Source organism: Polypterus senegalus, chromosome 2, assembly GCF_016835505.1.
Source record: "Polypterus senegalus isolate Bchr_013 chromosome 2, ASM1683550v1, whole genome shotgun sequence".
NCBI classification, from domain to species: Eukaryota; Metazoa; Chordata; class Cladistia; order Polypteriformes; family Polypteridae; genus Polypterus; species Polypterus senegalus.
The window spans coordinates 165193272-165217432 of record NC_053155.1 but is presented as its reverse complement, the minus strand read 5'-3'; the positions used below and the strand labels follow the sequence as shown (position 1 = coordinate 165217432).

At 40.4% G+C, this 24161-nt stretch overlaps 1 protein-coding gene across 3 annotated transcripts in view; it reads left to right on the top strand.

The window, feature by feature from the left end:
• Nucleotides 1–201: 201 nt before the first annotated feature.
• The window catches only part of slc46a3 (solute carrier family 46 member 3), an 81053-nt gene continuing 57093 nt past the window's right edge, over nucleotides 202–24161 (top strand). Inside the window, exons 1-3 of one of the 3 annotated variants that reach the window (XM_039744930.1) lie at nucleotides 202–438; nucleotides 18302–19166; nucleotides 23725–23903. In XM_039744930.1, the coding sequence (XP_039600864.1) occupies nucleotides 253–438; nucleotides 18302–19166; nucleotides 23725–23831 (1158 nt within the window). In that variant the 5' untranslated portion in view covers nucleotides 202–252 and the 3' untranslated portion in view covers nucleotides 23832–23903. Of the gene's footprint in view, nucleotides 439–18301; nucleotides 19167–23724; nucleotides 23904–24161 lie in introns of those variants that run through there. The other 2 variants (XM_039744931.1, XM_039744929.1) reach the window with 2 other exon arrangements.

Here is a 24161-nt window from a genome sequence, read left to right as displayed (position 1 = left end):
ATTTTCCCCTGATATTCAAAAGACTTAATCAGAGACTGGTAAATTCTTAATTGGTATCGTATGAGAGAGTCTGTCTGTATGGTTTTGCTTTGTGATGTAAATTCATGATACTTATTTTAATAAAGCATGTTTCATTTTATTGGTACAAATGACAAATTTGAGTTTTAAAATTTATGCTAATTATAAAAATACTTTGATTTGCTTGTCTTTTTTCTGTTTAGAACCTCTCTTGAATCTCACTAAGGAACAGCAATGAGGAAGTGCCACTGTATAGAGCCAGTTGTTGCAATTTATTCTTTCGCCAATTTCATGGCATACCCTCTTTTGCAACAATTTGTTTATCAACGGTTAAGGGAGGAACGCAGCAACTCAAGTTTGCCTGCCTCTGTGAATTCTTCACATTGTACAGTACAAAATAACTCCTCAAGCACTGAACAGGTGTGTAACTTTGTGACACTTTGACATGTTGTTATCGTGGTTAATACTGTTTTTTTCCAGTGTACACTTAGTGTATATTACAAAACCATCTTTTTGTTTCTCTGACAAAGATGTTCACAATGCATATTACTTCAATACTATATTCTTTAAACTCATTTCCAAGTTGCTGTATAATCATTGTTTTTTTATAAGCAGTATGCATGTATGTATATCCATGTATTTAGTAAGAGTTGGTTTTAGTCATTTTAAAAGTATACTGAACTAATTTACATTCACAAAAATGTAAGCAGAAATGGTCAACTTATTGAGCCATCCATCCTTATTCTGAACAGTTAATATAATGTAATTTCTGCTTTATCTACTATATGTATAAATATGCAAATAACCATTGCTTATGTTTAAGTGGTTAGTGGACAATTTTCAGATGTTGTTCTGTTTAAAGTACTAGGAAATAAAATAAGTTAATGTCTTGTCTTTCCAGAGAGAGAATTTTTGGGAAGGCTTTTTGTTGGCATTATTAAGTTTTTAGTCTTTTCTTGCTGACAGATATAAAATTAGAAAAATGTACGTATGTTGTGCCAGATACTTTAAGGAGCTTGGCAGCAGTTTCTCACATTAATAAGGGCATCTCTTCTAAAGGTAAAGGTGGCTACATCTCTATTACTTGCTGTGGGGGTTGGGTAGCAGATGTGATGCCTCTCTGGAATCTAAACTGTCTTTGAACACTGAGTGAACAGTTCTATGTATTATTATTATAAACAGTGTTTTATGGAATGAGACTAAGTTTTAAAGTAGTGACTTTCTCAAACATGTGAGCAAGAGAGGTTGGGCTGCAGTGGCAGATTTAAGCATTGTTGACATGGACAGCTGCCCAGGTCGTCATCTTGCCAGAGCAAAAAAAAAAAAAACCAAAAAGATAGTTATAGGGCATGCACTCCGTAAAGTACATGGTATGTGCACAGAGGGGCTCCAGTTATAAAGTGAAGGGGAGCTTGTCCTGTAAATTCCACAGTATGCACACAGAGAGACGCTGTTGGTGTTGCAGAAGGGGAACATGCTCTGGACACCAAAGTTGGGGGAGGGGTTAATGGACCAAAGGTTGTCCAAGTCTAATAGTACAGATTGCCCAAAATGGAGAATGTGGGGTGCTGTCTAACCCTCTCCCAAGGGATTTCACTAAATTAAATTCCTACACTTTTTCTCTATGTTGATTGTTCGAGAGACCCACTTACTATGCAGCTGCAAATTCAGTTTTTATAGCATTTTGGCACACATTAATCATGAATTCAGGTTGGAAAAGGTGAGGCATTTCTTTGAAAGTGAGCAAATCTGTTGTGGCATGGATTTGTTTACACAGGTTTTGTCCAGCACCCTTTAGTCTTAGTGAGTTTCCATCTAATTGTGGACGATTAACCTTTTTTTTTCTTTTTTCTTTTTTTTTTTTTAAACATTTGAATACCAGAAATGTGTCATTTATCAATTACCAAATAGGCTGAATAGGCATAGAGTTTGGAATGCATTTAAAATATTATAATTGGGCGCAGCTCTACCAATGACCAGCAGCAGGTCTTAGTCTAAAGTCTTTTAATTTTTTGCAATTCATTTTTAATCATGGGTTCATTTTCTAAATGGGGATAAAGGAATATATTTATCACTAATAATTTTATTGAGTCTTTTTATTAGAACAATCTAGATCAAAACAGGCAATTCAGCCCAACAAAGCTTGCCAATCTTGTCCACTTAATTCTTATAAAATTAACGTGAAGCACAGTTTTGAAAGTCCCCAAAATCCTATCTATCACACTACTTGGCAACTTATTCCATGTATTTACCCTGTTTCCAGCTGTGTCCCCATGTTCTTGATGAATTTGTGTTAAAGTAACAGTCTTGATCCACTATACTAATTCCATTCATAGTTTTGAAAACAGCAATCATTTTTCCTCTTAATGTTATTTTGCTTAATCTGAATAGTCTCAACACTTTTAATGTTTCCTCATAATTCTTCTTCTTTAGACCTAGTCTAGTTGCTCTTCTCTGGACTTTTTCCACCACTGCCATGTCTTTTTTATAGTCTGGAGACCAAAACTGTGCATAGTACTTGAGATGAGGTCTAACCAGTGCATTACAAAGCTTGAGCATAACTTACTTGGACTTGTACTCTACTCATTGTACTATATAACCTAACATTCTGTTAGCCTTCTCAATGGCTTCTGAACATTTTCTGGCAGTTGATAGTGTTAAGTGTTTAGCCTTCTCATAAAGTGTACATTTTAATCTGCATCTCCTGTGGAAGGTTGAACTTCCTCAGCTGTTGCAGGAAGTACATTTTTTGTTGTGTCCTTTTTATAATGGATCTCACATTGTTCTCCCATTTCAAATCTCTGGAGGTTAGATCGTAGAAATGTTAAGGTTTTCACAACTTTCACAGCAGTATTAAATATAGAGAGGGAGGATAGTATTGTGGGACCTCCCCTAAAATCTACTGTCAACTCCACAGTTTTGAGTGTTTAGTTTCAGATTGTTATGACTACACCAAAGGGCCAACTGCTCAACCTCCCATTTGTATGCAGACTAGTCACCATTCCTGATGAACCTAATGATGGTTGTGTCATCTGAATATTTGATATGTTTGACAGAGGTGTAGTCATTAGTGTAGAGGGGGGAGAGCACACATCTCTGGAGGGGCACCCGTGTGGATTATACGATCGCTAGATGTCAGTTTCTCCAGTTTTACCAACTGTTTTGCATTGGTCAGGAAATTGGTTCATCCATTGGCAGGTGGAGACAGGGATGTAAAGCTGGGTGAGTTTCGAGTGGAGGAGCTCAAGGATTATTATGTTGAATGCAGAGCTGAGGTCCACAAATGGAATCCTTGCATATGTCTCTGGGTTGTCAAGATGTTGCAGGAAGTAGTGCACATCCATGTTGACTGCATCACCCACTGATTGGTTCACTCGGTAAGCAAACTGAAGAGGTTCCAACAAGGGAGCTGTGATGTCTTTCAGGTGTGCCTGTAGTCATTCAATCCTGTTACACTGGATTTTTTGGGGACTGATATGATTGTGGTTTGTTTGAAATATAAGGGAAGTTCACACAATACCAATGATTTGTTGAAAATACAGGTAAAGACAGGGGCCAGTTGATCAGCACATATATTTTTAAGCAGAAAGGTGAGACCCCATCCTGACCTGTTGCTTTCCTAGTGTGTTGTCCTTTGAAGAGCCGACAGACATCCTCTTCAGATTATTCATCTTTTCAGTATAACTCTCTTTTTAGCCAATCTGAATTCTTTTTTCAGTGTGTTCCTTACCTGTTCTGTCATCACTTCATTAGGCAAGTTCCTTAGCTTAACAAAGCTGCTTGAGTTTTGTAGCGAACCAAGGTTTACTGTTAAATTTTAACTAGGTCTTGACAGACAATAATTTTGTATAATATTAACGTTTACACCTCGGGTGGAATTGAAGAGTCGCATAGTGTGGGGGAGGAATGATCTCCTCAGTCTGTCAGTGGAGCAGGACAGTGACAGCAGTGTGTCGCTGAACCTGCTCCTCTGTCTGGAGATGATCCTGTTCAGTGGATGCAGAGGATTTTCCATTATTGACAGGAGCCTGCTCAGTGCCTGTCGCTCTGCCATGGATGTCAAACTGTCCAGCTCCGTTTTTAAAGTAGAGCCTGCCTTCCTCACCAGTTTGTCCAGGCGTGAGGCATCCCTCTTCTTTATGCTGCCTTTCCAGCACACCACCGCGTAGAAGACGGCGCTTGTCACAACTGTCTGATAGAACATCTGCAGCATCTTACTGCAGATGTTGAAAGACACCAGCCTTCTAAGGAAGTATAGTCGGCTCTGGCCTTTCTTAAACAAAGCATCAGTATTGGCAGTCCAGTCCAATTTTTCATCCAGCTGCACGCCCAGGTATTTTTAGGTCTGCACCCTCTGCACACAGTTACCTCTGATGAGCACACGCGGTCCATGAGGGGCCTGAGCCTCCTAAAATCCACCACCAGGTCCTTGGTTTTGCTGGTGTTCAGTTGTAGGTGGTTTGAGTCGCACTATTTAACAAAGTCCTTGATTAGTTTCCTATACTCCTCCTCCTGCCCACTCCTGATGCAGCCCACGATAGCAGTGTCATCTGCAAACTTTTGCCTGTAGCAGGACTCAGAGTTGTTTCGGAAGTCCGATGTATATAGGCTGAACAGGACCGGAGAAAGTACAGTCCCCAACGGCACTCCTGTGTTGTTGACCACAATGTCAGACCTGCAGTTCCCAAGACGCACATACTGAGGTCTGTCTTTAAGATAGTCCACAATCCATGCTACCAGATACGAATCTACTCCCATCTCTGTCAGCTTGTCCCCTAAGGAGCAGAGGTTGGATGGTGTTGAAGGCGCTAGAGAAGTTTAGAAACATAATTCTTATCTTCACAAAAAGCTAACATAAGATGTTACTGTGTCTGCTAATTCATCTAAATTAGCAGCAGTATCTTCAAAAATACCTCAGTCCATACAGTCAAAGCAGACTTGCAGCTTCAACTTTGCGTCATTAGTCCACCTTCTCACTGTATTAATCACAAGTTTAGCAGATTTTAACTTATTCCTATAGGTTGGGAGCAAATTAATCAAACAGTGATCAATGAAGACTGAAACTGCACAGGGGCCTCATAGTAGCCATGTTTTAACACTGTATAGCAATGATCCAGTGTGTTTCTGTCTTTGGTAAGGCACTTTATGTGCAGCATACATTTGGGAAGTTCCTTTCCATGGTTTGCCTTATTAAAATCCCCATAGAACAATCGGAAGGGAGTTTGAATGATTTTTCTCCTTGCTTGTGATCATGCTGTGATCATGCAATTTCTGTAGTGCCGCACTCATTCAGGCTTGAGGTGGGACATAGACATTAACTATTATTAACTCATTATTCAAATAAGGAAAACTCCCGCGGTTAATACAAAGGCCTACAGTTAACAAAAAAGAGTTTCTAAGGTAGGACAGCACATTTTACTGAACACCGTGACATCAGTACACTTAACATTCATTGTTATAAAATCAGATTCCACCTCCTTTTCTTTTCACTGATGTCTCCAATGTGCAGTCCGCCCTATAAAGTTTAAAGCCAGGCAGGTGTAATACCAAGTCCACTATGGAATCATTTTAACCAGGTTTCCATTAAACACAGAGCAGAAGAAACTGAAAAGTCCTTGTGAGTTCTGTTGAAGGGTAACAGTTCATCTATTTTATTATCTAGATAGCAGAGGTTCACCTGATGTAAACTTGGGAGCACTGTTCGAAAACATTGGCATTTTAGCCTAATGAGAGCACCAGCAGGCTTCCCCCTTTTGCAATACCTTTGTCTGCATTTGCTGTTGGCAACTGCTGCTCCACCAACTAAGTTGGGGAGTATGCACTAGTACAGTGCATTGCTGCTCCCACTACACAACAAAACAACTCAGGATCCCGGTTGGCAACGCCCCCAGGCAGACACGCGATCCAGTCCCACCCTCCGGAAATGACCCTCTATCAGCCTCAGCCAGGTCTTATGTGGGCGACCCCTTGGTCTGGTCCAGCCACTCAGGTCCCCAACAATGAGGATTTTACAAGCTGGATCACCCTCGGGGAAATGTACCACATGGCCATAATGCCATAACTGACTCTCCCTCTCAATGCAGGTAATGTGCCTCATTCGGGACTCCATGAGCAACCGCTCATTTGACACATACCATACCATACCATATTTATTTGTTGAGCGCTTAAAAACACAGCATTACAACTGACCAAAGCGCTGTACAGTTACAACAAGCAGGACTAAAAGCAAAATATTAAAAATAAACATTAAGAGAGAATTAAAACAGAGATACTAAAAACAGGTCAAGGGACCAAATAAAATAGAGAAATAGCAAAAGCAAGTGGAAAATGAAACAGGTTAAGAATTAAAAGCCAATGTGAAGAAGTGCGTTTTGAGGCGAGATTTGAATGTGGCGACTGAAGCGGCTTGCCTAACCACTAAGGGCAGGGATTTCCAGAGCCTGGGTGCACAGACGGAGAAAGCCCTTTCACCACGAGCTTTAAAACGTGCCTTGGGAACGGTTAGGAGCAGCTGATCTGCGGATCTAAGAACACAAAGGGGGATTGTGACAATGGAGCAAGACACTCAAATAGGCGGGGGCTAGACCGTTTAATGCCTTATAGGTTAGGAGGAGAATCTTAAAATCGATTCTGAATCTAACCGGCAGCCAGTGTAGGGTTTTCAAAATGGTGAAATGTGTTGGATTCTGCTACTTCCAGTTAGAAGCCTTGCAGCCGCATTTTGAGCCAGTTGGAGTCTAGAAAGCGTGGCTTTACTGATACCAAAAAGGCAGGAATTAGAGTAGTCAAGCCGGGACGTAATGAATGCATGAATTACTGATTCCAGGAGGTGGTTAGAAAGAATAGGCTTGAGTTTGGCGATTCGCCTTAGATGGAAAAAGCAGGATTTTACTGTGCTGTTGACTTGAGCATCCATTTTCAGGAACGTATCCATTTTGATTCCAAGATTGGAGACAGACGAAGTTACTGGAATGGGAAGAGAAACGAGGCCAAGGGGTGGAGCCTGTTTGCAGTCGGGACTAAAACAATGACCTCGGTTTTGAATCGTTCAGGTGAAGGAAGTTTACAGCCAGCCAGTCCTTAATGTCAGATAGGCAGTCGAGGAGAGGTTTGGTGGAGTCAGTTGGCTTGAGGGAGAAATAAATTTGGCAGTCGTCAGCATATAGGTGATATGAAATTGCATGTTTTCTAAAAATTGCACCTAAAGGCAGGATGTAGATTGAAAAAGTAGTGGCCCTAAAATGGAACCCTGGGGACCCACATGGGAGTGGGACTGATTCAGATGAAAAATCGTCTAGCATGACTCTGAGAGTCCTGTTGCAGAAATATGACCTGAACCAGTCGAGGGCTAAGCCAGATACACCAGCCCAGGATTGAGTCGGAGATCATGATGTCGTGGTCGATTGTGTCGAAAGCAGCAGATAAGTCGAGAAGAACCATAACCACGTGGAGTCCTGAGTCCAATGCCAAAAGGACGTCATTTAGGACACGTAAATGCGCGGTTTCTGTGCTGTGTTGGGGCCTAAAGCCTGACTGAAAAGATCCATTACCTGATGGTCCTGTAGGTGATGAGTTAATTGCTCATAAACTACTTTTCTAGTATTTTTGACAAGAAAGGTAGTTTGGAGATTGGACGAAGATTGGAAAGAACGGCAGGGTCAAGATCAGGTTTTTCACAATTGGATGTACAACTGCGTGTTTGAAAGCATGAGGAACTATAGCCGAGGATAGACTACTAGTTATGATCTTTAGGACATCATATCGAATCACAGGAAACACATCTTTCAGCAGTCTGGACGGCACCACATCGTCCGAGAGCCCGAAGGCTTCATTGAGGCAACGATTTTTCCAGATGGGGAGCGAAATAGGTTCAAAGCTGGTGAGGGAACCGTGCAGGAGCGGCTAAATCAACAGAGCCAGAAGAAGAAATGGAGATCTGGGATCTAATGTTCGTGACCTTATCCAGAAAAACGTGAGGATCTGATTACAAAGAGCAGTGGAGGCAGCAGGAAAACAGTTACGGCTGGAGAGAGGACAGCATTTAGTGTTTTGTATAAGACACGTTGATTGCCAGAGTTTTTTGAGATGATGTCAGCGAAAAAACGGTTCCTTGCACCTCTGACGCTCTCTGGTATTGGGACCACGCGTCTCTCATGCAGTCGAAGGTAACAGTGAGACCATCTTTCCTCCATTTACGTTCTAGCCGCCTACAGTTTTGCCTGATGGAGCGAGTTTGTTCATTTAGCCATGGGTCATGCTTGACTTTGGATTGTCTCCGTTTGAGTGGGGCTACGACATCCATCACAGAACAGCAGGAAGTGTGGAAAGTTTGCAATAAAACATCAGCATCCGTGGATTCACATGATGTGGAGATTGGTGAAAAAGCAGCTGCAAAATCTTCAGCAGCAGAGGGGGGAATGACACGGGAGGGACGGGTGGTGGTGGATTTACCATGCTCAACAGAGACCAAATCCAGATTAAACAGAACAGGCGAATGATCAGAAAAGCTGGGAGGCAGAATGTCCAAGTCACTGATTCTGAGACCCGAGAAAGAACCAGGTCCAGTGTGTGAACCTGTCCATGTGTTGGTCTGTTCACTAGTTGAGAGAGACCAAAGGAGTCAATAATGTCCAGAAAGTCTTTTGCTAGAGGATTAACGGGACAGCAGACATGGACATTAAAATCACCCAAACAAAGGAAGCGATCATATCTGTAGGTAATATCAGCCAGGAAAGCTGCAAATTCATCTAAAAAGTTCTTATTGTATTTTGGAGGCGATAAATGAGTGTGCACAGCAGCGGTGGTGAGCAGACTAGTTCAAACATACTGAGCTCAAAAGTTGAAGGGGAAAATGAAAGGGGAAAGGAAGGGCGGTTGCAAATAAAATCAGATTTAAATAAGGTCAATAAGCCACACGCCTGCGCTCTCGGCGTGTTGATAAAGGAACATCCCGGAGGCAAAACTTCAGTGAGTGGGAGCGTCTCACCCGGTAAAATCCAGGTTTCAGCGGTACATAAAAAATCCAGGCCATTAGAAAGAAAAAAGTCTTTCAGGATGAAAGTTTTGTTCATGACCGATCTGGCATTTATCAGCGCGAAACGAACCGGCTGGGAGGGCGTCAACAGAGACGTACCAGCCGTGGCGGCTGATATTGTCATGATACGGCGTAGGTTGTTAAAGTTCACCCCCCGGCGGCGGTGACGGAGCAAGGCAGGGAGGTACACCGGAGCGTCCGAGGGCAAATGGCATTCCGGCAACATTACCTCATGTTGGGAGCCTGGAGAGTTGTTCCTAGAGAGGATCCGGGAAGCTCGGAACCGAGCCCTGATGCCACCGCGCTTACCCCGGTGGCGGCGTTTCCATCGGCGACCGGCCAAGCCGTAGGCAGTGATGAGGAAAGCTGGGACTTCCTCAAACAGTCGGCCAAAGGTTTGACTGAACTCAGGGGTCAGATGTTGAGAAATCCCCACACTCGTTCGAAGAGCCAGAAGGGTGAGGCGATCATAAGAAATGATCGAGTCAAGAAGAGCATCACAGGAACAGGTAAGCCGAGGAAAAAGCAGGACAAATAAGAAACAAAAAAGCCAGAGCGGCTGACGGCGTGCCTCAACAGTCGGCGCCATCTTGTCAATCCTAAATATACATAGTCAAACCAACGGTACCTAAGGATTTTCCGGAGAGACACAGTACCAAATGAGTCCAGCCTTTGTCTCAGGTCACTGGATAGTGTCCATGTCTTGCAACCATATAGCAAGACAAAAAGCACCAGGAATCTAAAGACCTGGACTTCGTCCTTTTGCATAGATATCGGGAGCACCACATACCCCTTTCCAGTGACCTCATGACCTTCCAATATGTCTATTGACTTCACAGGAAGAGTCACCAGAGACATGAATGTCACTGCCAAGGTAAGTAAACCTTTTGACAAGGTTGACACTCTCTCCGAAAACACGCACTGCTGATGGCTGTGCCCAAGAGGTCATTAAAGGCCTGGATCTTGGTTTTTATCCAGGACACTCGCAAGCCCAGACACTCAGACTCCTCGCTCAGTCTCTTGTGCGCCCCGATCAGAGCCTCCATTGACTCTACGAAGATCACAGCATCATCAACAAAGTCAAGATCTGTGAATCTTTTTTCACCAACAGATGCCCCACAGCCACTGGACCCCACAACCTTGCCCAACACCTAGTCCATAAAAGCATTGAACAGAATAGGAGCAAGAACACAACCCTGACGAACCTCAGAATCAACTGGGAAAAATGCAGAGGTTCTGCCTCCACTTTGCACAGCACCCACAGTACCAACGTACAGGCCAGCCATGATATCCAGCAAACTCAAGGGGATCCCATGAACCCTCAGGTTGTCCCACAGGGCAGCTCTATCAACTGAGTTGAAAGCTTTACAAAAATCGACAAAGGCTGCAAAGAAACTCAGCCGATATTCGTGTTTGTGCTCCATGAGAACCCTCGTTGCCAGGATGCGGTCGAAGGTGGACATCTTAGGCGTAAAACCAGACTGTTCCGGTTGCTGGTAGGTGAGCAAGTAATCACGGATCCTCTTGAGGTCAACCCTAGCAAAGACCTTACCCGGCACAGAGAGCAGTGTTTTCCACCTGTGGTTGCTGCAATCCAGGTGATCACCCTTCCCTTTCCAGATAAGGACGACAAGTCCCTTTTCCAGTCAGTTGGGATGATGCCACTCTCCCAAATGGAAGCAAAGATTGCTTGCAATGCCAGGTGGACAGCCTTACCACCAGCCTGGAGAAGTTCACCCTGGATACCACAGATCCCTGCAGCCTTTCCTCCCCTTAGCTGGTTCACCACCTGTGCAATCTCAGTGAGACTGGGTGGTTCACAGCTAATTGGAGGATCAGCCTCAAGAGCCGTGGACCCAGAGATATCCAACATCCTAGCCAGAGGATCAGCTTTGAACAGCTGCTCAAAGTAGCCATCCCAGTGGGTCTCAATTGCAGTGTCATCTGTAAGGACCGTTCCATCTGCCGCCCTGACTGCGACTCTCCAAGGAACAGATTCGGATGTGCGTAATGCTTTGATCCCCCTGCAAGCAGGATGTGGGTCGCTAGACCACAGATGGTGTGTCACTTGCTCACAGATTCTTTTAACACTACTCTTTATCTGCCCTCAGAGCCCTCACAGCCATCTTTCTCAGTTCCCAGTATAGACCAGAGTTGCCATAGATCAATGCGCTGCAACTCTTCTCGATGATATCTAGGGTGCCCTGCGAGATGTAACACCAACACAACCTTCAGCAACCTTCTGGGTCTTGTCACTAAGGTCAACACATCACATTAGGATCAACAGTTGCACCCAAATCTGCAAGTTCCTCACACAAACTGCATGGAAACTCATTAGAAACAGCCTGGTCTTGGAGTCTGGCCAAGTCCAGGCTCATTTTCCTAATAGGTGGTAACCTACTGGACCTAAACTGGATCCTAAGAGTAGCAACAAGTCTATGGTCAGAATTCACAAATTGGGCACTTCTGTAGACCCTGCAATTTTGCCAGAACATCGAGCATCTCCCCAGGAGGATGTGATTGATCTCCTTCACCGCACCACCAGTATTGCAGTATCAAGTCCAACAATGCGGTTCTGGGCGCTGAAACTAAGATCCAGCGATTTGCAGCCCCTGACCTTTTGCAAAGTCGAGGAACATGGAGTCACTTTCACCACGGTCACCAGACCCATGGGGACCGAGACAATCCTCATAGCCAGCCCTGTCAGTGCCAGTGGCTGCACTGAAGTCACCCATGACCAGAGGTGTGTCACCTCGTGGGCACCCATCAACCACCGAGTAAAGCTGCGAATAAAATGTCTCCCTCTCTGAGACATCACTCACCGTAGTAGGAGCATACACTGAGGCAACAGACAAGGCACCCAGGGAGTGCCGTAATCTGAGTCACATAATATGCTCATTGAAAGGAGTGACATCGGAAAACATAGGAAGAAGCCAGTCTGCTACAGCAACAGCTACTCCTCGAGTATGACAGCCATTACAGCGACCAGACCAATAAATGATGTATTCACCTACAGAGATCTGGCCAGTCCCTAGTCTGCACATCAGAGAGTGCTGCCACAAGAAATGCGGTGTTTACACAGCTCCACCAACAGGAGAGGGAGATGATCATCTTGTCGGAGACACAAGACGTTCCATGCGTCTACCCATATGGGTTGCCTCAAATTGGTACCTGAGTGCTGCAGGCAACACCTCAGCACCACACCAGTTCCGATTCCCAACAGACCTGACGCTATTGGCTCTCCAACGGTTTTTACTCTTCCGGAGATGGGGCTCCCGAGTGCTTTACCCCATCCCCTTCATGATTTGAGCAGCACTCCTATGGGCGGCTGCAGCAGAGCTACTCCCGCGGAGAGCAAAAAGAAGTCCCTTCTGTCATCTCGGAGCTGTGTGAAGTTTTTTTTTACGGTGGCTGGAGTGCCAATCCTTCCACCAACCCCCATGATTTCCCTGCAAGTTGGAGGACCGATTGCAGTTTAACGTCATACCCAGGACAAAATATCCAGAAACATTTTTAATTGTGAAAAGTCCGGTCTTAAATTGCCGAATATTCAATTATTCTTCACAGATGTACTTGATTACAGTTGAACACCAAATGGCGGGACAAATAAACAAAAACAGACAAAATAATAGAGAGCACCGAACTGAGGCTGCCATAATATCTCATCTCCAGGCTATAAAGACATTCTGTAATATACCACCTAGTGTTAGGGAACTGTCATATTCATAGGTCATGGATCCTACAACAGACTAATGACCCAAAACACACGGCTAAAAGCACTCAAAAATAGCTAAGAACAAAACATTGGACTATTCTGAAATGGAATTTTATAAGACCTGATTTAAATCCTGTTGAGCATCTATGTAAAGAACTGAAACATGTAGTCCTGAAAAGGCACCCTTCAAACATGACAAAGCTGTTTCAGTTTGCTCAGGAAGAATGGCCCAAAATACCTGTTGACTGGTACAGAAGTCTAATGGAGAGCATCAAAATATTAGGTTAAGGGTCCCATTATTTTTGTCCATGACATTTTCAATTGTGTTATTATTTTAAATATTCTGTTAAATCAAAAGTCTAAAGCAAAGTCTGTTTTTTTGCCAGTTTCAAATTAATTCAGAGATGTTTGTGGCTTGCTCTTATTTTCATGGAGGGGTGACAACAAATATGTCCATGTCTGTTATGGTGACAATTATTTATAGAAAATCTCTGGGCAAATAAAATGACTGGAGAAATACAGAGCACAGCTCTATGTTCGCAAACCACATGGCTTTTTTAATTGCTTTTATTTATACCAGTGTTAGTACTTAAGGACTTCAAATTATCCAGTATTACAAACATAACAGTAATGTGTTTGGTGTTGCCTCGTCAGTGCCAAACAAGCACGTCCGCATCTGCCCTGTTTGTGTCCTGTGCCTGTAGAATTGATAGAAGTAGCCCTGTCTTTTCGAAGAAGAAAGGTCTGGAGGCAGCTCTGGTGCTGTGTCCCTACTTGATAGGTTCCATTACAGTAGAAACTGCAGACTGTACTGAATTCACTGAGGTTACCTATAAGATAGATGATATAGAGTGAAGTGAAAAGACATTCACTTGCTAATGCTTTATGTACCACAAAATCCCTCTACTTATTGCTCACTTTAAGTCCGCCAACCCCTGTACTTTTAAATAAATGCTTTCTTCCTAAGAAATAAATGCATCTGTCCTTGCTTTCTACTAGCACTGAGGAATTACTTTCAGTGATAAATGATGCTCTATCCATATATTCTCTTAAGTCTTAACTTCTTCACAGTAAGTAATTGCTGTTCCTCTAAACTATATGATGCTACAATGACAATTATTTACTTAAGACTTGTCAGTTCCAGCTACTGTTTCCTGCCCTACCTCCCCTCGCATTACTTGCCTATGCTAGTTTTGAATAAAGGTAACAAGTACAAGTAACACATGACTTTACACTGACACCTCCAAACACTCAGGTATTTGCACTTGTGTGCGAGTGAAAAATAAAGCAAAACAAAATCTTCTAAAAGGAAAGAACCTTTAAAAGTTCCTAAGCAGCAAAATTTGTATTTCAGTTAATTCTCACAGCACACTTCTTCAGATTCAGTTTGTAATGTTGACGTTGGCACATCTCAATCTCCAGTGAGCTTGTGAATCTCTCAGTGACAGCAGTTAATTCTAATAAAAATGAACACTACCAATTTATTTCAAACAATTGAAGACTTCTCCTCAGGAGTGCAAAATCTTCTTGGATATGACTACCAATGCTATGCAAAACAAAGGTAACCAGCTTTTTAGGGCACTGTTTGTATTGATAGGAAAAGTACATGAAGTGGCAAGAAAAAGATTTGTTGTTCATGATGAACAGTCATTGTCAGATGTAGCAGGGGATATTTTTTTCTGAAACTGGTTTTGCCTCTTTGAGTTTCAATTCACATCACTGCAGGACATTAATACCATTTAAGTTTACAACTGACTTCATCAATCTTGCAGTTATGTAGTGGGTGGAAAAGAAATACACACTAAAAGTGTCATGCTATTTAGGCTCTCGTACTCTGCAGTGCCATCAGAATTAAAAAAAAAAAAAAAATGCAGGTACAATGAGGAATTTTAAAATATAATACTCATGTTATTTTGTGCGGGAACCGTAGAAGTACATAAAGGAAGTTGGTATAGTCAAATACACTGAAATTAATTGCATATCATTTACAAAGTTAAGGCACTTGATTTGTATCATTCTGTAACTTTATAATGGTGCACAGAATGGTCAAAGTATTCCAAATACCATAGCTGCTTTAGCATTGTTACTCTTAGTGCACCACTGAGAGTATTGTAACCAGTGATATTTCAGTTCTGATATTAATTATAGTTTTAGTTTTTATTTTATTTCATTCTAGTTTTCAGTGGAGTCAACAATTATTTTTATTTATTTATGTGTTTAAAAATTTTAGTTTTTATTTTATTTAGTTTTGGCTTTTTTACATAATCTTAGTACAATCTTAGATTTAATTTTCCTGTTGCAAGACCACAAATGCTGGCCTATGCATATTTCAATGCAAGTTTCAGCAAAATACACTCACAATTCACAGTAATGCCATTAAACAAATCTTGACTGTCAATGAGCAAACAGATTAAGTGGTCTAATGAGTATAGTCCGCAAAAATCGAATGTTTCAACTCAAGAAATCAGTCAGTGCAAGCATGTTGCTGTTAAACTTGAAACAAGCACGCATTTCAAGAGATTTGTTCATGTTGTAATGACGTCCATTGCACAGATAACCAAACAATGAAAATATTCACTTGACAAGCACCTGTAATGCAAGTGCACAGACAAGGTCCTCAGCCGCTGGCACCAGCAGACTATATTTTCATGATTTGTGCTGCCGGTACTGAAGCAGTGACATGTGGTGAGGTTAATGGCTTATGAGGACCTGACTACTTCAGAGCAGGGTTATTATAGTTAATGAAAACTCAAAACAAAATATTAATAAAAGAACATTTTCGTAAACTGAAATAATATAATGAAAAACTATACGAAACTATTAAAGTAGCTGGAAAGACTAACTGAAATAAAATAACTACCATATATACTCGCGGATAAGTCAGGACAAGATTTTATCATGTAATTTCTGGTATTTTATAATGTTGGTCGTATAAGTCAAATGTGGAAAACTCACACTATTGGTCCAAACAATTATGATATGCTAACGCCCACCGGACAGAGTAACCACAGAGCACACTGCCTTGTTTTTTTTCTATGTTGGTGCGGCAATGCAGCACGTAGTCCTAACCTCTCTATCTCTCTGTCTCTCGTGCCTATGTGACCACACGGTAATCCTCGGTTTGTGTTTTTTGTATCTCATACCCTCATACACCTTTATTGTAAGAGCATCCGTTATCTATGATGGAGCATTCGATCAGGAGAAACTATGAATCTGGTTTTAAATCAAACGTCGTTGAAGTAGCGAAAGAAATTGGTAACTGCGCTGCTGAAACAAAATTCGATGCGTCTGAGAAACTAATGCGAGATTGGAGGAGGCAAGAAAATGAATTAAGTGTCGCATTTTTGAATGGGCGTATAAGTCCGGGTCTGATTTTATAATCGCTTTTTTCAGGTTTCAAGAACTGACTTGTACGTGAGTATATACGGTAAAAATATTTTTAGTTTTCATTTTTGAATAAATATTCTTGCCGTTAACCTTTAACCTTTGTAACTTGGAGGGTGGGTGTTCACACAGCATTTGTGGTGAAAGAGCAAACTGAATACAGGCACGTAAAGTGTATGGTATGGAAAGTGATTTACTGTGCGACAAAAGTGACAGTTTTTCAAGAGCTGCTTATGATAGCAGGATAGATTCTGATTCAAGTGTTAGTGAAGCACACCAAGATGATGATTTTGTTTTGAATGTGCTCAGTAGCTTTCAAACCTGCAGTTCACTGGATCCCCGTGGCTCCACAGATAAGTATTACATTCAGTGAATCTCTTACAGAATTTAAGTCTATTCGTAAATGACGTCATGTTAGCCATAGATCTGGCTGAGCCCAAGCTACGGTATGTGCACAGTAGCTTTTAAACAGCAACACACAATAAGCCATACTCCAGAATTCATTGGTCTGACGTCTGTTATGATGAGTGAACACATTTCTTTGCGCTTCTTGTATATCATGATGTAATTCAAATGCCTGAAATCGGAATGTGCTGGCCATCAAAACCTTTACCTTATGGACAGAAAAATCACAAGTGAGTAACGTTTCAGTTTAGGTGTTTTAGGTGTCTGCATTTTGTTGACAACAATTCACCTGCCACTTCACAGGGGAGAAATCCTTTTTCAAAATAAAATGTCATTGATCGAGAGACTGATAAGATCAGCATATTGTTGTCGACCAAGCACTTTTCCTTTAAAAAGGTCGTTTAACCACGAGGGATATCAACCTTGTAAAATTGGCAATGTCTCTACTGAACTACAGGTAGGTAGGTGAAAAGAGTCTGCCAACTGCTGAAAAACCTAGCAAACTAACATGTTTTTGTATTTATTCTGTATTTATTAATTTATCATTTTTATTTTACTTTCACAGCTCAATTACCTGATATTGTGTGTCTACACACCGATTCAAGCCTAAGAGCCCTGTTTTATGTCCGATCAGCAAGACTAGATATGTTGCACTCATTTCATTAAAGATAATAGCCTGTGAAAAGTCAGGGCGTATAATAAACGTGTGTGCAAACATTATATTGAAGACATACACAGATACCGCAACAGGCACGCCAATTGCATGCATCAACCTGGTGTGTGAGGGAAAGCTCAGTCCAAGGCTCGTCTCATTTATTGAATAAAACAAAACACATGCACTGCTGAAAAAAATGTCATAGATGCCACGTGAGAGTTTGTCACGATTTTTATATATTTTTTGTTTTTCAGTGGAGTGTGCCTAGAGCAGCTTTGTCCACTGAAGTGCAGATATACAGTACTTATTTGAAAATAATTTCCTAAGATTATAGGCAACTACTGGACAAGCAAGAAAGTCAAATTCCCACCCTTTGATGCTTTGCTGAAAACTTTCTGTCAGCATTATATAGTAGATAGTGATACTAGATATTGTAGGTGTGAATGGCTTTTTTGTGGTGCTTCATGGGTTCTGTAAACAATGTAAAACAAAGAATACCTGTGAGAAGGCCAAAATGTTGTTGCTTTCCTAAAAAGCCTCTCTCCTACATTTAAGACTAGTTAAGCTAGATGTTTATTTTAATTAACAGGAATTATAATTAGGCTGCAGTGGTATGTTATTTTTCTGTGTAGTTTCCTATTTGTTTAAAGATTGTTTTTAGTTTTAAAAAAATGTAAAAACGTTTTCAGGGATCTATAATTTTACTAAATGTTTAATGATTTTTTTTTAAGTAGGAATAAAGAAATACTTCTTTGACTGTAGCTTTCTAAATAAAATTGTATTGTTTTCATATTTGTTGTTGAAAATATTAGATTATCGTTTTCTTTTTAATGGAGGTTCTTTTATTGGTGCTTGATATATTTTCTCCCAGTGAATTTCAATGAGTATACGGCCATGAAATATTTGTTCTAAGTTTATTGCTTGAGTCTTCTATATCTTTACTAAATTAGTTTCTATTTTACAATTTTTAATCATAAATTCTAGGAAAACTTAATTTGGCGTTAGTCATTTTATTAAAAAAATTGTTCTGCCCTATTACTCATTTGTTAGCTATTTTTGAATATATTTGTTTTTGTTTTTTCTGTTTCAGGAAATACAAAGAGCTGCATCCATGTTTTTTACGTACCTTGATTTGATTTCACTGATTCCATCGCTCATTGTTACGTTGACCTTGGTAACATACAGTGATCAGCGGGGACGCAAGATTATCATACTACTTCCACTCATTGGGTCACTCTTGTCTTTCTTAGCATACTTTTTAGTTTCCTTTTTCACTTTAAACCTTTACATCTTTTTTGTGTCTTCCTTCTTGAGCTCACTCTTTGGTGGTTTGGGCACATTTTTGGGTGGTTGCTTTTCATATGTGATTGATCTATGCAATAACAAAAACCATAAAGCTGTTCGCATAGCACTAATTGACATGCTGATTGGTTTGTTTTCTGGTGGAGCATCATTGGCTACTGGATATTTTTTAAAAGCTGCAGGTTTTTCTTGGCCTTTTCTTGTTACTGTGCTTTTTCAGTGCCTTAATATTATTTATGTGTCTCTTCTTCTGGAAGAGACAATCCAGCCATCCTTAAATATTGAAACTACAAAGAAAGAATTTATTACAAAACTTTTTAATCGTATTTATTTATTGTTTGCAAACTCTACTTGCAAAAGAAACACTGTGCTTCTTCTGTTGCTACTATCATTTTCAATTTATAACTTTGCTAATTTAGGTGGACTTTCTCTTTTTATTCTTTATGAATTAAATTCACCATTATGCTGGGATGAAATTTTAATTGGCTATGGCTCTGCAATTTCAACTTTAGTATTTCTGACAAGCTTTATAGGTGTTTGCTTGTTTTCTCGCTGCCTTCAAGATATTCAACTTGTATATACTGGATTGCTGTCCGTCATCGCTGGATTTTCAATGGCTGCATTTACAAAGACAACACTTATGATGTTTCTGGGTATGTACTAAACTATGTGTATTTATTTTCAAATTCATTATTTTTTTTATATTGAAGTATGTGAAATTAAAGCTAAATTATGTGAAATTAAAGCGTCATTAGAACGCATGTGTCATTAGATTTGAAATTCAGTGAAACTGTCCCAGTTTTTCTTGTGCTTTTTCTCCAATACAAAAACAATGCTCTTTTGTCATTACTGGTCTACTGTGGTTTTCCAATTTCTGATTTTGCCACTCTTGTAGAGCAATTCTAATGGAGGATTATTTGTTACAGGAATCTTTGTCAGGTAGCTATTATCTTTTTAGTTTTTGTATGTGTCTATTGGAGAGTGAGACCGTAAATCAGTTTTATTTGTGTTATTTTTCTACAGACACTGATATTTGAATACTGACCTTAAATTCCTTGGCGTTAGACACTAGTGTCACTCGGGCTACAAAAACAGTGCTGAAAGCGTTAGTTCTGAGTGGGCAACTATATAGATGCATCTTGCATAAATGTTGGACACAAGGATTACTCGGCTGTAAAAGTACCAGCAGCATTAGTGCAGCGCATTGCTTGGGAAATTATATAGGCGTTTCTTGCATAATCAACAGGCCTGAGTGTTACCCAGGTAAAGATGCAGACGCGTCTTCTCCTAGCCTCATAATGGTGTCTTGTAAGAAACTTTTTTCAGCAGCCCAGGTGTGGCATGCTCTTGACAGTGAAACAAGCAGTGATGACACTGAATCTGTCTTCAGGTAGTGAAACTGTAACAGACAGTGAAATAGAAAGTGATTCTGATGGGCTGACTGGTCAAGAAAGAAAATCTGCAAGGATTCACGCTACTATTGTCCCTAATGTGACATTGGATTGTGTATTTCATCATGCTTCAACATCTACCAGACACACAATTTTTACAGTATATACTGTATTAGCTTTATTTTTTTATCATTATTCATTATTACTATTATTTGTATTATTATTATATTTTCTACACTACTGACTTTGTACTTTTAGTGTTTTGCACGTTTTACAGTAGAAAGATGAGATTTAATAAATATAATTTTTTAAAGCCATGTTTCAAGTGCTTTTTACATGTTTTCTTTTTTCCAAGGAAAAAATGTAACGATAAGAAGGTTAAGCCTGGATCAGCACACTAAAAAGAATACCAGGCACTTAGCAAACAATAGGTCATTCACAAAAATAACAGATTAACTGATTAACATGCTCTGGTAGAATAGGTGAAATCCAGTAAATTGGTGTAGATTAGGTAAAACTATGCAGGAAAAGAAGTAGTGATATATGAAGGCTTTTAAATAGTTTTTTTAAATATCATATAATACTGGTGAAGTAACAGAAATGAACAAAAATAATAATTGTCCCATTGTCCTTCCTAGTAAGTGTTAGCCAGTTATCTAAACATGTTTTTCAGGAAAATGAATGCAAGCACTTAAAGGCAAAGTCAAACAGATATACTGTATTTGTATGAAACTGCCAGCATGGGTAGTGTGTTTCACTAATAAGTCAGGGTTTTAAGAGAAACCAACAAAAATAAACTTTGTCAGATTGATGCCTATGACTTTACGTGTCTCGATTTAAAGAAAACCAGTTTGATAAGGTATTGTATCTAAGGTATTAAGTAATCTAGCTAGAAGAATTGGGAACATATGGAAACTGATAAGGAGCCAGGTACACCTGAGTTTTGCTTAAAGACTCTCTCTTAATCAGCTTCTTAAAGGATTTCATATTATGACACATCTGAAGTCTTTCAGGGCTTTTGTAGTTTAGGTAGTGCCACAGATAGACATCATAAAGGTTTGGGACAACCACCTTGGCTGCAAAAAGGTATTTAAAGATAGTGAGTTGTTCACAAGACTGAGTCCAAAACAGAACTGTGGTACTGAATTAAGATGAGGGCTTTAAAAACCAGTGTAGGAAGAGATGTCATCGGGGCTGGAAGCGGAAGGGACATCATCAGAGGCGGGACCTTAAAAGTGACATCATCGAAAGCACCAGAAATGGAAGTGATGTCATCAAAGATGCCAGAACCCTGCAGGATTTACCAAGAATGGCCCACAAGGGATCGAGAAAGACAGTTAGTGCACCCTGCCACCCCCTGGTCGGCAGTGGAATTGCCATTATTCAGGCACTTTAGTTGACTCTTCGCACCTGTGTGACAGTAGCTAGTGTGACATTAGCCTGTTTTAAGAGTATGGTTATCTGTTCTCCATTTAAGCTGTTTTGGTATTCTAATTTAAGACAGAATTTGCCATGTTTAAATCATTGTTAATCTTTTTTTTAATTTTGGTTGTTTATATTCTGAAAGGAAATGCTAGCGATGGTTTTCCCCTTAATATGTAGGTACTTTTTCGTCATCATAGACAGCTGAACAACAACTTAATCATCATTTAGACGCAACCTTTTTCATATCAGAGCTACTGTACATCAGAGATAGGTATGGTCAAAATTAACTTTGGCTAAAGGTTTTTGGACTTTAGAGCAGTTGTGATAAGAACAGACCACTCAGTCTATCTAATCACCTAGATTGTTCAAAATAACCAAATTGATATTTGAAGATCCTACTCTTTGCCACACTAGTTTGGTTATTAGAGAGAACAATGAGGTGCTTGAAGTCCATTTTTAAAATTAAATTCATATGTTTGGGTACTACTAGCATATAAAAATTGATGTGCTACTTGGTCCCCTTCATGAGAACGTCAATGGTACATTCAGTAGTTGACAGCAGTGTCACTGTACTCTTTAGCATGAACGAACATTTGTCCTTTTCATGTCTAATAATATTAGAGTGTATACTTGTAGGTGAGGCTTTGTCAGTGGACTAATAAAACTGATATACTTGAATACAAGTCTTTTCAGAAGAAGCTGCTAGACGAACTATGGACAAACAGGACTGATTTTTAGTAATACTCTTCAATAAACATTTTATAAGTTTATTTTGTCTCCTTGAACATTTTGGAAGGCTGCATAAAGGAATGCTTTCTGTGCTATCTTGCTACAAGATCATCACTAATTTTGCATCAAAAAGTGCTTACATGTTTCCACTCTGCTCTCCAATTGCCTGCAGAAACTGTGCCTGTTTGTCAGGAAAGATTGCTGAGCTGGAAAGTAGGATAACACTGCTGCATTAGATCAGAGAGGAGAAAGTTCTCCTTGATTCTTTTATGGCTGTGGCTAATACTACTGTTAATGCCTCTGTCCTGCCCGCTGCCTCAAGCACCCTGCCTGAATCGGCAGTCAGATAAACTCCTTTCCAATGACCACACAGACAAGAGTTTCCAGTTTTCTTTCTTTACTGAAGGCAGTTGGAATAGGGTAAAACTACAAGTAAATCATAAACACAATAATGTGAGAAATCCTTACATACAAACTCGCACAATAAACTTAATGGCAGAATTACTTACGAGAGTTGGTCTCGTCCATTGCTAGAGATGGACATCTGAAGTGAAGCTCCACTAGCAGCGGTGTTATTTTTCGTATTATCTTATTATCCTGAGATATCCTGTATTTATCCAACCTGAGGGTAGTACTACAGTATATGTAAGTATATATAAACATGGCCAACATGAAAGGGGTTCAGAAAGAAACGAAAACTAAAGCTACATCCAAGCTCAGACAGACAAGTCCAAGTTTAAGCTCAAAGTATGGCATATCAGAGACTGACCTGGATCAGATGGGCGAAATCCCAGACTCCTTGGGACCACGGTCCGCTACATTGTCTTCGGCTGAGAGTGAAATGGGGAGCGAATGTACGAGTGCGAGTGACGTAGCTCGCCGATTGGAGAAGATCTGAAACTGGAAAAGGCCTTGCAGTCCGCACTTTCAACTACTCCACACGAGCTGGGAACACCGACTGTAATAGAGCCCACTGCCTCACCTACGGCGATCTTTCTGAACTGGAGGTGATGATCGCTGAGCTCAAGCAAGCCCAGCAAGAGATAAAGAAAGATATAAGGAAAAGCGAGACGGCAAATGAGAAGCTGCGACAGAAGCTGCAGCAGAATAATAAAGACTTGGAGAAACGCATATATATTCGCTTTGAGGCAGTCTTTAAAGATATGCTGGGTAAAATTAAAGAGCCCATTCAGGATACCACGTCTAAACTGAGCACACTTGCTGATTAACTGGAGGATGTCAAGGAGACATTCGCGACTTGGATTGAAACAGCTAAAAATCTAGCTGCCATTGCTGAAGGAAAAGCAACAGCTGCCATCTCCGAATGCAAAAAACTCGGAGACAGACTTGCTGCTTTGGAAGATGGAAGCAGAAGCTATAATACTAGAACGAAAGGTCTACCTAAGAAACGAGAAAGTCCAAACCCAGTGCAATTCGCAGCTGAACTATTTTCTAAAATAATTGGAGAGGACTTTAAAGCAGATTCTGAGATAGCAGCGGCTTATCGCGTATGGGGATCAAATACCGTTAGACCTAGATCTTTTATTATTCGCTTTGAGAGATTATTATTTAAGCTAGAGGTGATGCCACTCCTCAGACACAAAAAAAGAGATTATATATGAAAATAACCACATTCGTATTTTCCCTGATTTCTCTCCCGCAACAGCTACTAGACGTGCAGCCTTCTACAACATTAAACAATGGTTACGGCAAGCCGATATCAAATATAGCCTCGTATATCCTGCCAAACTAAAAGTGGAATTGCAAGGTTAATTCTATGTCTTCACCAGCAAGGAAGAAGCAGAAAAGGAACTAAGAAAGCTGATCCCGACACTATTCTGAAACACAATCGTGAGTCGTAGCCTGTCATGACATGGCAAGGATATATAACCTACTGTCTGATCTATTTGTAAAGATACGGGTATTATAATTATACATCCTCTTTATTACTCGGATGCTATCTGTTTATGTTTTAATTACAGTTATAGACGTTTGTGTTTGTTTTTATTTTTTTTTATTATTTATTTATTTTTTCTCTACCCTAAAGGAGACTGGTTTATTGGTTTATTGTTATTGTTATTATTGCATTAAGACTTACTATGC